This window comes from Vidua chalybeata, chromosome 13, assembly GCF_026979565.1.
Source record: "Vidua chalybeata isolate OUT-0048 chromosome 13, bVidCha1 merged haplotype, whole genome shotgun sequence".
NCBI classification, from domain to species: Eukaryota; Metazoa; Chordata; class Aves; order Passeriformes; family Viduidae; genus Vidua; species Vidua chalybeata.
This window is the reverse complement of record NC_071542.1, coordinates 10610874-10626372: the sequence shown is the minus strand read 5'-3', so window position 1 is coordinate 10626372 and position 15499 is coordinate 10610874. Positions and strand designations below refer to the sequence as shown.

Genomic DNA, 15499 nt, shown 5'->3' with positions numbered 1-15499 from the left:
CTTATAAAATATTTATTTGTATTTCTCTCTCTCATCATCTTCAAATTCTTACACCAATCTGATTCTTAGGGCAGCTGTGTTTTGAAATGTCTGAACACTCAGCTTTAACTCGGTTTGCAGATGCTATACACAGAATTAATTAAGTCTCTGTCTTTAGTCAACAATTTAAGGCTAGTGATTTCACATGCAATTGCACTTCAGAAAGTATAAGCTGACAAAGTATGGGGAAGAATCATCATAAAGCAACTGGCAAAACATTCCTGAAACCCTACATTCACCCTTGAGGGGCCCTTGTTACCAAGGTCTGTAGACTGGAAGTTCAGAGAAAAGACAACAGAAGACAAAATGAGAATAAAGACTAAAAGAATCAGTAAGTTTTATAGATACTCCAAGATTGTTTTCAGTATCAGCTTGGAGAAAAGGGGCATTATTACAAATGAGGTTTCATGTTTTTCCAAGCCAGATTATTTAATATGGCTAAGATAGTTTACACACTCTTACACTATTCTTTTCCTTCTAACAAATCCTCTGCCTGAAATGAAAATGCATATACTTGACAGAACTTCTTTCTAAACAAAAAACTTCCAAGATGCAAGCAGGTTTCCACAACCAGTATCCCTGGCTTCCAGAGCTGTGCTGGAATGCTCTTGCTGACTGAACAGATGAAATCCTGAGAAAATTCTGCCACTCCTGAAAGTCCACGCTGGGAGAAGGTTTATCCTTTCTAAATCTGTGATTGTCACTCATCCTTTTCTGAAGCACAGATACAGTTTTGATGACAACCTACTCATATGAGTCAATAAAACATTTTCATATGAGTAGACTGCAAACCCTCACAGCCTACTCTTCCCTTCTGAAGTGTTCTTATCCTAAGAAGAAAATTATCAGAAACATATTTTGTTTCTGAATGTTTTCCTTGCTTAATTACATGGTTTGGTTTTTGTTTTTAATTGTGTTGACATTTTGTCTTTTCAATACCAGCAGCATTTATTTCTTCACCAGCAGAATTACCATTTAAAATGTCATACTTGAATCTGGTCTTCAATTATCTCACTACTGTACATATCTGCTATTTCTTGCAGAATCACTCCCAAGTGGCAGAGTGACTCAGAAAAGCAGAAGGCTGGCATTTAAAAGTAATTTTCTGACATAGAAGCAAAAACTCCGGAAGACACCCATCAAGTAACGAGTGGCAAGGATTCTGTTCAGGTATTTTGGTGGGATCTCATGAGGACACTGCACTGATGCTCAGGGCAGGGCTGTTAATGCATTATTTCTCTCTACAAATAACTGTAAGTGTAATATACAAAGATGGGTAGTTGGGTAAAAGACATGGCACATACTGCAGCAGCTTCCTAGTCCAATAAACAAATCCATTGCCAGAGAAGAAGGTCCCTTGGGATCTCAAGGGAAGGGAAATATCCAGCTCATTTCCCTCTATCCAAAAGAACATTGCTAAGGTCTTTTTTTCTTGATGGCTGCTCTGGACACGTTCAGTTTTTTCAGGAGTGAGCACACGTAGCTCAAATGTCATGTTTCACCAGCTCTTTGCATTATGCCACTGCTCTCAGCTTCCCTCTCTGTTTTCTTGCCATATCCTGTCCTCTCCACAGTTTCATTAATAATGTCCAGCTCACACTCTGGGCACCTGCTGCTTGCAGGGTCACCAGGAGCTTCTCTCACTGCACCAGGTGTGGAACACACCCCAAGAACAGTGCCGTTCAAATACGGGCCTGTCTTTGCCCAAAGGTAATTTCCTCTTTGACCAACAAATTAAAAAAAAAAAGCCTTCTATCCAAGTTGCTAATTCACAGGAAAGACGTAATCTGAAAGCCTCTAGATTCCCTCTCTACCATAAAAAAAAAATATAAACATCCTTCACATTCCCCACTCTTAATTACTTTTCCAGTTTCACCCTCTCCTCCCCTCTATACCAAATCGTGCTGGGCACTGACTGTCTCTGTGCTCTGGAGCTGGAAAATCCCCTACTGATCTACTCTTCTTATTCCATTTTCCACACCTGAATGCTCTAGGAAGGACCCTACATGCTCTTTCATTCTCTGAAATACCTGACACAACTATGGAAGCTACTAGAATAAATATGGATCCTTTCCATTTACTGTTTTGCAGCCACCACAGCAATCTGCTCTTAAAACACACGTGTAGCTGCCTTCTGTGTGTAAAGCTGTAAAATGATGATATCCTCATCATTATATTTGCTCTTTTGAGTATTTTTGCTCTTTTATCTCTATTTTCCTTTACTACATTGTCTTCTCTCAGTATTTCACAGTTTGAAAGCAACTGGTGCTAAATATGCAGGATAAAATAACTACATTTATTACAGCTATGAAGCATTTACACCTTTTATGGCATCAATTTATGTAGGGGAAGGAAAACCGTCATTTCATAAACAAAAGTATAATTTTATCCTTAAGATGACTGTTTCATGATTGCCTTATTATTATACATGGTAAAAAGATAAGTTGTTTCTCCAGGACCATTATCAGCCAGTACATGAGGGTAAATAAATCATCAGTGCTGTCTGTATAGAGTTTGTTTTGCATTGTTTTACATAGTAAACTAAGTACTGATACACACAGGGATATTTAGTTCAGCTGATGAATAAACAAAAGGACCCAGATGGCAAGCAGACTAAAAATGTGCTTTCATCCCAGGTGCATTAAGAGCACCCAAGTCCCTGCAATCTTTTTATTTCTTTTCCCAAAGCACACACAAAGAAATTATTTAATAAATCCCTAAATAAACTGATGAAACGTGAACTTATAAAAGCAGTTACCTAAGTCTAGTATCTGACCTTTTAAGTGTAAAACAGAATTTTTGAGAAAAACACTGTAAACAAACATTTTCATAGTTAAGATGGTGCTCTATAGTTCAACATAGCATACAATTATTGTGCATTTTTTTTTTTCAGATTTCTCGTGTTTGTTTCCCCTGTGAGAACAGGTCTGACTCAGCTGTATGGACAGTCTCTCCTCACCTGGGAGCCTTCCAGGCCGTTCCCAGCTTTTCCAGACGATGGCGCCCCGCTCCCAGCGTTCCGAAGAGTTGTGTGCTGAGCAGAGCCGTGGAGGCTTCCCGCTGGCAAGGGAAATACGCTATTACACATTCTAGAAATGTCTTATTAGTAAGTAAAGAAACGGCAACACAACTCCAAAACACCGCCCCCCACCCCCAAATAAACCCCCACCAAATCCTCTTATTTTTTCCTAAAAAAAACTACAGGGGATTTAACTTTTTAATGGACGCAATAAGGAAAAGCACAAACCTAGCACGGACTGCCCGATCAATTACTGGGAAGGAGTTTAAACACTTCCCAAAGGCATATATGGGCAAATACCATAGAATGCATGCTCCAGTGCCTTCCTCCAGTTACAAACATCTAGGAAAAAAAAATCATATGAGTAGAAATTAGTTGAGGCTCCAGATATCTGAAATGTAATTCAGGTACATTCATTAATGTAAACAAGGTGAGTTATCATGCAAGTCCTTTTTTTTTTCTATGAAAATAAGTATTCCTTCTTTGGTGTGCTGAATTCATGTTTCCAGGACAACAGATGCTTCCATCTGAAACATTTCTGACTGTGCTTTTTTTCTGAAGAATCAGAGGACACTTTCAATCAAAAACATAAATTGAGGGAAACAATTTTGTTTCAAACTAGGCAGGCACAATTATAAATGACAAATATTGTTCTGTTTACATTCTGCAATTGTACAGTGGTGGTTTTGGATTTAGTGGAACAACTTCAGAGAGAGAAGATACAGCTGAGGGAGGCTGATGAACTCAGACCACAACATCCTTCCAGTAAAGTTTTCTTTAATTTCTTGAAGCTATTAAGCAATTCTGTATTTTCTAAAGTATTGCAGAAGAGACACACCTTAAACTGGAAACTGAAATTGCCCAACCAGTTACACACTGGTTTCTTTCTCTTTGCTTGAAACAGAACCTAGATGGAATAAATGAGAATGGTTTTCAAGCAACCTAGCTTCCTCAACTTGCCACAGAGCAAAGTTCAAGTCATATAATAGAAAATTCAAAGGACAGTAACTCTCTGCTTATCAATTGTTAAAGGTTCATGGGCAGTTAGCTATAAATGCTTTAGATACACTCACTTGTGAATAGCTATGCAGGATATCTCATTACATTAACTCTATTAACTGTGTTTGTAAAGCAGCAATGAAAGCAGAATATTTTTCTTCCACAGACTTACTACATCTGAAATTGCTCTGAGGAGGGGATCAAGAGAAGAGCTAGTTCCTAATTTTAGCTGTCAGAGCTAGAAGGAGGCTGCTCACAGAGTTGAAGTAATAACAAAATTAAACCCTGCTAATCAGCCCAGCACTTGCTATGGCTAAGTAGGGGTATTAATTGCTTGGCTTTTTAAAAATTTCTTTTTATTTTTTAAGAGTTCATATTTTGTTTCTGATACAAGGTGTGTTTGTGTACAAAAAAAAAAAAAAGGAAAGAAGGAAGAAAACATAAAGCCAGGTCATGTGGGTAGTGCAGATAGCAACTGGGAAACATTAGACTCCATTACACTACCATGCAACCAAGTATGAAACATACTACTGTACCTGGAGCAAATTGTGGTGGTCAGAAATGAAATCAATATCTATTTCCTTTACAGACTGCAGCATAAATTGATGTGTTGTGCAGTTCAACTAAGACATCTGACGGTTTTACAGTCACTTTTCTCTGAAACAAGGTATGTTTTACCTGTCTAGCCCATACCAAAAACTTTCATTACCGTATGAAAAAAAGAATATTGGAGTGTTGCCCCCATTTCCCTTCCTTGTTGTGTTGCCATATTTTCTTTTATCTGTTTAGTGAAGAAGAAAAAAGCCCAGTAGACAAAGAGCTTCACTTAAGTTCTGCTTTTTGAAACTGATTACCCTTCATTTTAACAAATGAACTGTAGCTACAGCAATACCCTGTGCTGTACTCGTCCTTAAGGAATGCAGGTTATACCTGTGGCACTGCCAGCCAGACAACTGTGAAGATTTCTAAGAGCAGATAGGAAGGTCAAACACTTTGGTTCTTTATTGAGGGAATCCATCTATGACTTTGGTGGTAATTCTGTTTACTGCAGAGGGTGTACACCTGTGCCCTTTACACCTACTGGGAAGTGACACTCTCAGCAGTATATCCTCAAACACAAACTTCCCTGTAACACCCTGTTTTGTGTAGTGGAAATGCCTCCTCTGTGAACTAATAAAAATACAGGAACTTGAGCACAGACACGCCCAGTTCTTAAACGTTTAAATTTTTCTTAAGAAGAGAATTTTCAAAAACATGTACATATACACAACTGCTGCAAACTTTACTGTATTAATTCCATGCCTCCCTGAAATCAGTATAAAACATTCACCTAACTTCAAACTAATGTTTTTTTCATCAACTTTGTAAAACATACTAGTGTAACATGGAAATTATGGCCAAGAGATTGGCAATGAGGCAATGACTAGAACTGCAAGTCATTGTGACTAGGATTGTGCTGTGGAGTTCTGCTTTAGGGAGTAAAGTGGATACTGCAGTCTTGAAGATGAATTAATTTTTTCTGACCATAGGATGTTTCATTCAAAGCGTTTGCCAAGAGAAAAATTAATCACAGTAATGGCAGCATACTGCTAACACATTTAATAATGCTAAAAGCATGGGCAACATACTGCTAACAGTCTTCAAAAATATTTAGGCTTTACTGAATTATAAAGGAAGTCACAGCAGAAAGGAAAGATGCATCATTAAATGAAACATTTTAACAGCTTCATTAAACAAACATGTTTCCTTTTCTTTTAATGTAGTGAATTGGTGATTTATTAGCAGTAGGTAACTGCTTTTCTTTGGCAAACTGATAAGATTTTTCTGTTACTACCAGGGATCAGGACTTTTTGCATTTACTTCCTTGTTTGTGCAGCAGCAGCATTAGATAAAGCATGATGTTTATTAGTTACCTGCCTATTGGAAATACATTTAATTCAATTAAAGAAGTGACAACCAACAGGAAATTAAGAATGTGATAGTTTTGCTACAGTTGAAAGCTTAAACATATTTATTTACATGCAAGAAGTTTTTCAGACTTGTGTGGCTTTCTGACCTCTCAGATAATACAGAACTTTGTAATGAAAAATTCACAGTGTCGAGTACTGAAACATGAAGGGAAAGAACTCCAGCCTTTCACTAATATTATGCTGTTGACAATCTCTGTTATGATCTAGTGGGGACGTGGGTGTTCCTCATTTACAACTCACACCATGCACCAGTGCTTTCTGAAGATAAATACAGTTCTGTGCAAAAGGCTGATGCAGCCCTTGTGCCCACAGTCTACCTCTGGAGTACCAGACCAGGCTGGTCTCATGCCAAATACTGTAAAAATGAGTGAAATGATAGAAAATGGCTTGAAAACCAAAGAGTTCTACAGAATTGGAACCACAAAGTGGGATACAGGCAGCTCTGCCTTGGGACTGCATGATTTAATGATTGAGGATTTTGACAGGATTGCTACAGAGCTCTGGTCCCCATAGTCTATTTTTGGTGCTGTATCCTAATGATTTATCCTCTAGAGTCTCTAGATTCTCAGTTTACCATCATCTGGTAACAGCAATGTCTATGCAGAATTCCCATGCCTTTCAGCAGGGAAATCTGATTATAAAATCAATGTCTGTAATAAAAGTCCCAAGTTCAAGAGCTATCATCTCCTCCTCCTGCTTCAGCAATACTTGGAGTCAATGAAGTCAGCAAATCTAGCTGAGGGAGAGCTAAGGGAGTTTGAACTTACAGAAATTATGTCTTCTAATTACTCAAAAAATACACAAATGAAAAAAAGCTGTTTCACAGCCTCTGTCTGGACTGGCACTATCACAGTCTGCCAGGCCACAGGAATCACTGTGATTTATAGTGCTTACCATTAAAAACTGCCAGATCACTTCAAGTTTGGAGTTACAGAACAGGAACAAATTATTTTACCATTTACTTGAAAAGAAACAAACAGATGAACAGAATTTCAGTAACAGAACAACCCTCACTCAAAACAAAAGACATCCAGATAGAAGTGGGCGAGTAAGAGCCTCCCATAATATTATTAGCAGATAAGGCCCTTATTTTTCTGCAGCAGCATAATTTAGAGAGAGCTTCCAGTGGAATGGACCCTACCTAGCAACATAGTGTTAATTTGTTAACAAATTCAAAGAAAAACTGCAAATGTTTTTATGTAAATATGTTGAAAGAGAATGCATGCTTATGTTTTTGGCTCAAATTTGTGCTTCAATTTTTTTAAAAATGGAAAGACAATTTTAAGTACTTTTGTTATTTATGCATATAATGACTTCTTGAAATGTTTACAGTCTATGTGTCCTAACTGTTATTAGTAAGGCTCTGCCTTTTTTCCACCCATGATGCATTTATTACAATCCATCAGCATAAATAAAACACATCAGAAGAGGACAGAGGGAGAATGCAGGCAAACATTGAAAGCAAGGCCTCTTCTGCTTAATTTCTTAGTTTAAACCACCAGCCTAACTATATTCTGATCTACTCATCTGACATGTAACTTTCTGTAACGCAATGCTGGTCTACCAATAAACAGTACTAATAGAGAAATACATTAGGCCAAGAAAAAATTAAGTTTTTCTGATGTGTTTGTTTTGATGGGTGAGACAGAAAAGAGATTTGGCAAGAAGAAAACATGTGCCAACAGGTAAAAAAAGAAATGAGTCTCAATAGAAAATAGGGAGGAGGATGTGAGAGGCAGCAAGCAAGTAATATCAGAGTCTAGAAATATTCTATAGTGAATATTTCAAGTTGAAGTGAGTGATTTTTCTATTGCTCAACAGCCAGTAAAACTGGAAGCACATCTACTTGAATTTTAACAGATGCTCACAAATACTTTTTAAACCTTATGGAGAGATGGTCACAAAAGTGACTTGCTTTATCTTAAAAACGTTGCATGATGAAGTTATTTACATGGACCTTTTAGGGAATGTTACACACATTCAAATCTTGGCCAGGAGCAGCAGAAATGGTGTTGCCAGCCAGGACAGGAGCACAGCTGCCAGCCCAGCACCCCAGCCCTGGCTGTCACTGCTGCTGCTGCACAGCCAGGCCCGTTCATGGGCTCCACACACAGAGCCACCAGCCCGGACACCTCCAGGGACTGGACACGGCCGTGCAGCGTCACAGCCCCCAAACAGAGGCCACAGAGCCAGCCTGGCACACCAGGCCAAACCTTGGAGGTCTTAAAGGTGAAAATCAACACCGAACCAAACCCTTTGTCATGTCCCTGTTGCTAAGAGATGAGGGTTTATTTAAACTAATTTGGCAACCCGGCAGTGAAGGCCAGCACTGGCCTATATCCTGATACCCAGACAAACTATCTCTAGGGCTCCCAACTAGTGCTCTGCCACCCCCACTCCTACACCTTGCTCACATGGCCCCCAGACCTCACACAGGCACCGTGGTGATGCTGCAGGACAGCTCTCACTTGTTAGGGTGAAATCTGTCCCAGGCAGGCCCCAGGCTCCCCGTGCTGTGAGGAGCTGTCCCTTGTCCTGGGTGAGCCCTGAAGGGCAACACCTCCCCAGTAATGGCTCTGGCCAGAACGTATGCACAATAAAATTATCTAAAAGTAAACGCTAATTAAACTAAACCCTTTGTTCTTCTGGGCAAGGTCCAGCATAAATAGGGTTGGCACAGCCTTGGTGAGGGTGTGTGATCTTTGGCCAGGGCGAGGTGCACAGGCCAAGGTGCTTTGGATGTGGTGTCAGCGCACGGCTTCGCAGGGGCCATTACTGTGATGGCTGCTTCCCGATGGAGAGAGCTCTGGGCAAACAGGCTGCCTGCTCCCTGTCCACATCAGCACCTGAAGGGCTACACTCACCAACCCCAGTGCCCCAGGCCAAGCCAGCAGTATTGCTTTTATTTCTACTTCAGTTACACTTATTACGGGATTTCATTGTCTGTGTGCTCCTGTATGGCATGTGGATGTGCTGAACAGCAAAGGCTTCAGACAGCAAAGGAAAACTGTGCCATGTTTGTTTAACCTGAAAGCTTTTCCAGAAGTGTCCAACACCAAATACTGGCTGGATTCAGTGAATCATTCCCATTACTCTTGTTTTCCACAGCTAGTCCTAGGGACAGCCACCCTCTGCACTAAGGCAGACAACTGCGGGATGAACCATTTCCCTCAACAGTTGCATCAGCCCCCTCCGTAAGTTGCTATTTTCTGCAGAAAGCCACCACTGAAGTAACCAGACATTGCAGAACTACACTAATAGCACCTTGTGGCAGAGAAATGCAGGGGGTCAGAAGAAGAAATGCTGACACTGGGGCTATCACATCAAAAGAAACAAAAAACCTCAATACAGCTCTCTGATAACCACACCACCACAAGTTCTGCAGTTTTAAGGCCTTGAACTACTACTGCAATAACAAAAATTAGTAATTCATTGTATAGACACTGCAAAAAGCAGCCTTCTATTCTTCTGTTCTCCCAGAAAGGTATTTACATATAGACTACATAGAAAAGTTTAGAGAAGCATGACCATAGATTCTAATGATAGATTTCTAATAGTGATTAGAACTATTAAAACTCATTTCTAATGGTTTCTAACATATACTGAAAACTCTAACAAACTAGTGACCATTTTTATTAAACTTCATAATTAATATGAAATTTGGAAGTGATATAGTTCCATGTAAATGTACTAGCTAGGGTGAGAAAAGACAGTGATTTTTAAAAAAGCTAACACCAACCAAACCAATCCCAGGAACAGAATGGAGTAGGAGGTTAAAGAGAGCAAAGAAAATAGAGAGAAATAAGAAAGTTGTTAAATTATTTCAATAGCCTCTAAATCGTTCATGGAATTAAAACTCATGGGTTTGCATGACACAGATCAGGGAAGCCTTACAGTTCTCATAAACATCAGCTCATAAAATTCAGCCACTTGAATCTCTACTTTTTGTAGAACAAGGAAATAACTTGTATATTGCTTTATAGATTTATGTTGCGTAGCTGACTGGGAGATAGAGTCATTGTGTGTATGCTACTTATAAGAAAAAACCCTCTATGCAGGAGACAGATTTTTAGGGACAGTCAGAGAAGACACAAAACCCTAAGAACTTTAACAATATTCACAATATTTTTGAACTGCCAAAAAAATTTTTTGATTTTTTATATTGTGTGAAACCCCTCCCCAAAAAATCTGTATTAAGAAAGAAAAACAGAACAGCTTACAAAGCAAAACAGTTTTATTATCAGAGCTGTTATGCTTCAGGACATGATAAAAGAAGCAACAACCTGTGACTGACAGCAGTCACACTGCTTAATGTGCTACTGGAAACATTACTGAAATGTGGCTAAATACAAAAATTAACTAAAATTTACTTCCACTTATTTTCCCAATGTTGACAGATACTTAGGTCATAGTATTTGCAGCCAAAAAATGTGACTTACTGAAGAACAATTAATGCATCAACTCAGAGCATGGCACTTAGTTTTTGCTACAGTCCAGTAGAAATATGGAAATACAGAGAAAGATTTAAAAATATTTTCTGTTTTAAAATACTTAAAACTTGTATTCCTCAGAGTTCTGTATTTTCGTGGTTCTATGCTATTCAATCTTCTTGTAATGTTATTTCTTAAATGCAAGCTAAGGACTTATTCTGAAGACTAGTAGTTCCTCTCACTCTAAAACATAAATGCTGCTGAGTCATCCTCACTAGATAAACTTAAACTTATGCAACATTTAGATTATTTTTTTTTCTCAGCTGAAGAAAACATAAAGCTTCTGAAGCCAAGCTACCTTGGAATTCAGGAGACAGCTTTTCTAAATGAAGTCTGTCATTGCTGCAGCAGAATTACCTAAAGCACTTGACTATTACTCAATTAAGGGGACTTTTCCCAATTAGCAGTTGTTTCACTTTTGCTTTCTTCCTCACAGAAAGGATTTTAAATTCTGACCATCCATTATAAGAGAAACTGTTTGGAGAGGACACATACAGAAAATATCTTCAAAAGGACTGTTCTGCCATTGGATGCACTTATTGTCTCATGATTTTGCTGGGAACCTGCCCATTACGTTCTTTCCCTGGCCAACCCATAAGCAAACACACAGAAGCTTAAAGAGGATTTGTCTCTTCATATAATCATTCCTAATTTTAATCTGTTAGTTTCTATTTGATAAGAGAGATATTCCTAATAGCATATAGAAATCTTTAAAAATATTGTTAATTGTGCAGTACATTGCAGCTTGCACTTGAACAACGTTGCACAAAAAGAAGACATTAACACTGCATAGATTTGGATAATGCAGATTTTCTAATTCTAGTAACTTCAAAAAAATTTAATCATGAACAATATTTAAATACAAAAGAAATTACCTGATTTTCATTTCACTTCTAGCCATGCTTAACTCTTAGGTTTTGAGGTCCTAAATCTGCTGTCTTAAATAACCTATTGGACTCCTCAGTGGCTAAGTTTCAGCATTTGCAGCACAACATTAGTTTTGACTTAATCTGTCCCCACATCTAACACAGACAAGGAATGCAAGTGTACTGTATGACCACATATGCTGCCATACAAAGACATCCTGGGGCTATCACTTTGGTCTCTATACAACATTGAAATACAGAACAGAAAGGAAGGAGACCAGGAATCCAAATTTATAAAGGTTTTTGAATTTACAATAAATGTATAAATTTAGATTTTATTTTATTAAAAATTAATAAAATGGCAAAACTAATGTATTTTGAAATAAATCCTGAAATCCTACAAAAACTACGAAGGCATTTTTGATCCGTAATTACCATGTGAATACTCAAAAATTTACATCAAATGCTTATTGAAAATGAATATTTTGATTCAGATTTTTGGACTATGTGGATGCTGTATGCCAGCTTCTAAAGCAACATGAAACTCCTCATCCAGAGTCCAAAAAAATGTAGGGAGACCCTAAAAATGTAGCAGAAGCATTTCCGCACACTGATTTCAGTAGTCAAGTTTGTGCAGAAGTGATTCCACTAGATTCATAGGGTACCTTTTTCAGGCAACAGAAACTTCTCACTTCGTAAGCTTTTTAACCTTTTCCAGCTCTTCTATAGGCTGCCACTGCTGATTGATTGTTACCAGCTGGAAGAAATGGAAAATATGAAAGTTAGTAAAATTCCAGTGAGCATTTACTCCACTCCCATATCAAACAGCAACTTATTGCTGAAGAAGTTCTAGTGGCTTTACATTTTCCTTTCAGAAATATGCAACAGATGACATAATAGTTTGTTGAACAAAATCACTTGATATTAATTAAGTAATCACACCAAATAAGTTTACTTTTCCTTATCCTAAGTGCTCTAATAAATTAAGATGTTTTTCCTTCAGGCTACAGTACTCATTCTTACTCGATTCTGTAATTCAGGAACAAGGTAAGGGTAAACAGCACTTCCTCTAAACTCCAAGTTTCCACTGTTATCAATGGAATTGAGTAAATGGATGTTTGGGGTGGGAATGGACATAGGACAACAACCAGAAGTACAGAATGAATTTAAGATCAGACCTACAGTGTAAGAGATCCCTATTATTAAGAAATAGAGTGAAGACATAAAGTAACAAATGAAGCATTTGTTTCCACTTTTAACTAGATACACATCAACTTTACACTTGTTCTCTTGTTCATATTTTGCTAGTTCTTACACACTGAAAGAAGTGATTCATTGTGCTGGAAATTTATGCTATTTATACATATATTATATGTACAAATTACCTTCTGAGGCTTGGCAGGATCAATAGCTTCCCATGGTTCTGAACTGCCAATCTTGTGAATGCTTTAAAAGAAGATAAAACAGGTATTATGTTTTAAGGTGTGTCCTTGAGCATATTTTCATATGAGCAGCCTATTGTCAGTAGAGCTATTCACTTTAGTAAGGAACTCCCTAAATCACAAATTTACAGGTTTGGGCACTGTATGTTAAAATCTGGATAGGAGTCAATGATGGGTTGCTTTATTTGCAGCTTCCAAAGCAACAAGCAAGCCAGCACTGTTCATGTATCAATGTGAGGGAAACAAGCTGAAAAATCAAAACTGAATAAAGACACAAAGTAAAAGGACTTTTCCCCTGACAGTTAAAATGCCTATTCCAATCACTTTAAAATAAAGAAATAAACTCCCAAATGCTTTAAGAGTATAGGATTTGGCTCCAATTATCAGCCAAGCCATTGGACTACTATCTTAAGTTAATACTATCAAACACTGTTCTTTATATACAAGTCGATAGTCTGGGTGCAATCTCATCTATGTGCATCTCATCTGCCTATGTGAATATATGAAATTCTTAATCAGAACATTTAATACTTCTTATACCTAAAGCAAGTAATTATTAAATCAAAAGTTAGGAAATAACTTGGACTACACTCCAAATTAATTAATTTCCTCACTATTTACAACCTGCAGGTACTTCAGTCATTACCACTACTCCCAGTACTCTGGAACATGTGCCTGCGTCTTTTTTGTTTGTTTGTTTTTTATGTGTTTAAAACATGATGGTCAAATACTCGGTTGAATAAAACAAGTTAGGGTAAGCTCCAAGCAGTAAGTTTTTGCTTACATCACATCAGATTTGCTGAATAGGGAATAGACACAAAAAGAGAACGCCCCAACTGCTGCCAAGGACAATATTCCGGCCAGGGGAATGAGCTGAAAGACAAAATAGAGAAAAGAGGTGATCTTATGTCCCAGCTACAGACCCATGAGTAGGGGGAGCAAGGGTTACACAGAACTAGGGAGGGATCACCTGTTCCTGTCCATTACCTCCATATTACTCTTTACACCACTTCATTTTTAATATGCAAATTTCACTTTTACCTCTCTACTACCCATCTCCACACCCCACTTTTAATACATGAACTTTACGGATTCCCGTTTCCTCAGGAAATCAAGTGGCAACCCCGGTGCAGCCGCCCGAGCCCCCCGCATCCCTCCCCGCGGGCGGGTAACCACGGCCCCGACCCCTCAGGCAAACTCACTTCTCTTCTGGTTTTAAGCGTGTGCAAGATGCCCTTGTTCATGCTGGCGGCGGCGGAGCGGCGGCTCTCGGCGCTCCGCGGGTGAGGCGGGAGGCGCCGGCGGCTCTCGGCGCTCCGCGGGTGAGGCGGGAGGCGCCGGCCGCGCCCGCCCCGCGCTCTTTGAGCCCCGCGCCCTGAGGGGCCGGGACAGCGCGCCCCCCTGCGGCCGGCGCGGAGCGGGCCCGCGGGCCGGCAGCGCCCCCTGCAGGTGCCGCGGGGGGCGGCCTGCGCCCTTCTCTCTCCGTCGCTGCAGCCTCAAACCTGCCTTCTCCATTTCTCCTTTTCTTCTTGTCCGTCCCCTTCTGCAGGCAGCTGCCCAAAGAACAGGGTATCAGGGCAAACGCCCCGGCGATGACAGAGCCTGCCTCTTCAGAGCTCGAGAGGTGCCTACAGTGACCAAGAGGAGCCCAGTGTCACCATGTCCCCTTGTGCTGCAACAAAAGCTCAACTCAGGCTCACGTTCTCATCACTCTCTTGTGTTCCACAGCTCCTATCAATTCCTAATATCCCTCTCTGAGAAAAAGTACTAGGGCGGGCTGGAGGTGAGAGCATTTCTCTCTTGTCCACTGGACAGTGGAAGGAGAGGCTGCCTTTACCACATGTTCTGTTCGCTCCCTGCAGCAAGGAACACACAACAGGGCACAATCAGCTCAGCTGCTCCTTCTAGGGAGCAAGTGTGGAAATTAAGCAGCACCACCCTCGGGCAGAGGAGCTGGCAGCATTTTACTGTAACAACTTTGAGGTCCAGCAATTCCAATGCAAACTCTCAAAGACTGGGAAGCAAAACAGAGAGTTTTCATACTTCTTCTCAGCACTGCTGCTCAGAAACCTTTGTGTATTTGGGAAGGTCATGAGCATGGTCTATTTGTTGCTATGGATAAAGCTACAGGATTGTCTTTTCTATAAGTTGGTGATGAAAGCCACCAAGCTGTAGGGCAGTTGTTTGTATCTGAACCCTTTCCTAGGTTTCAACAGCTTCTACTACTGCCTTTTGCCTTCCCCAGTCACCAACTGCCTTGGAACTTCCTTTTCTGATCCATCTCACTATAAACCACTGCCTGTTATGAGAGAGAAATATTTGTTAATGGGCTTATAACTTCTGAACCTCGGCTAAAATAAGGAACTGTCGTTGACAGTGGTGTATTTTGTTCCCAAGCATTTTCACTGTGAAAAATAAAAGGTAATAAAAAAATACTAAAAACCTTCCTACTCTAGTAAGTTAAAATGCACACTTACATACATGTAATACCAATTTCCTTAGAAGTGTCTTTGTATTTTAGAAAGCAACATACAAAAATGTATTGACAAGGAATGGCTGGGTGGGGAAAACAATTCTGCAGAAATTGTCATTACGCAAACTCCCTTTTCTAAAGAAGAAATTATAGTTTGAATTGATTACATACTTGCTATCTGCTTACTCAATCCAAATGTTT

The 15499-nt window shown here is 39.5% G+C and overlaps 1 protein-coding gene and 1 long non-coding RNA gene across 3 annotated transcripts; both read right to left on the bottom strand.

The window, feature by feature from the left end:
• Positions 1-4: 4 nt before the first annotated feature.
• On the bottom strand, positions 5-8667 carry LOC128794446 (uncharacterized). The gene is made up of 3 exons (XR_008433109.1): positions 8496-8667; positions 3287-3400; positions 5-3099 (listed from the first exon to the last, which is right to left on the bottom strand). It is a non-coding gene; the product is annotated as an uncharacterized LOC128794446 (long non-coding RNA).
• Positions 8668-10243: 1576 nt separating this feature from the next.
• On the bottom strand, positions 10244-14161 carry C13H15orf48 (chromosome 13 C15orf48 homolog). 2 transcript variants are annotated; one of them, XM_053954309.1, is made up of 5 exons: positions 14132-14141; positions 14028-14081; positions 13610-13698; positions 12769-12829; positions 10244-12140 (listed from the first exon to the last, which is right to left on the bottom strand). In XM_053954309.1, the coding sequence occupies exons 2-5, from the start codon at positions 14067-14069 to the stop codon at positions 12072-12074; spliced, it is 261 nt and encodes an 86-aa protein (XP_053810284.1). In that variant the 5' UTR covers positions 14070-14081; positions 14132-14141; the 3' UTR covers positions 10244-12071. The 2 variants fall into 2 exon arrangements, with proteins under 2 accessions (XP_053810284.1, XP_053810283.1); XM_053954308.1 differs by having other exon boundaries at positions 14028-14161.
• Positions 14162-15499: the final 1338 nt, after the last annotated feature.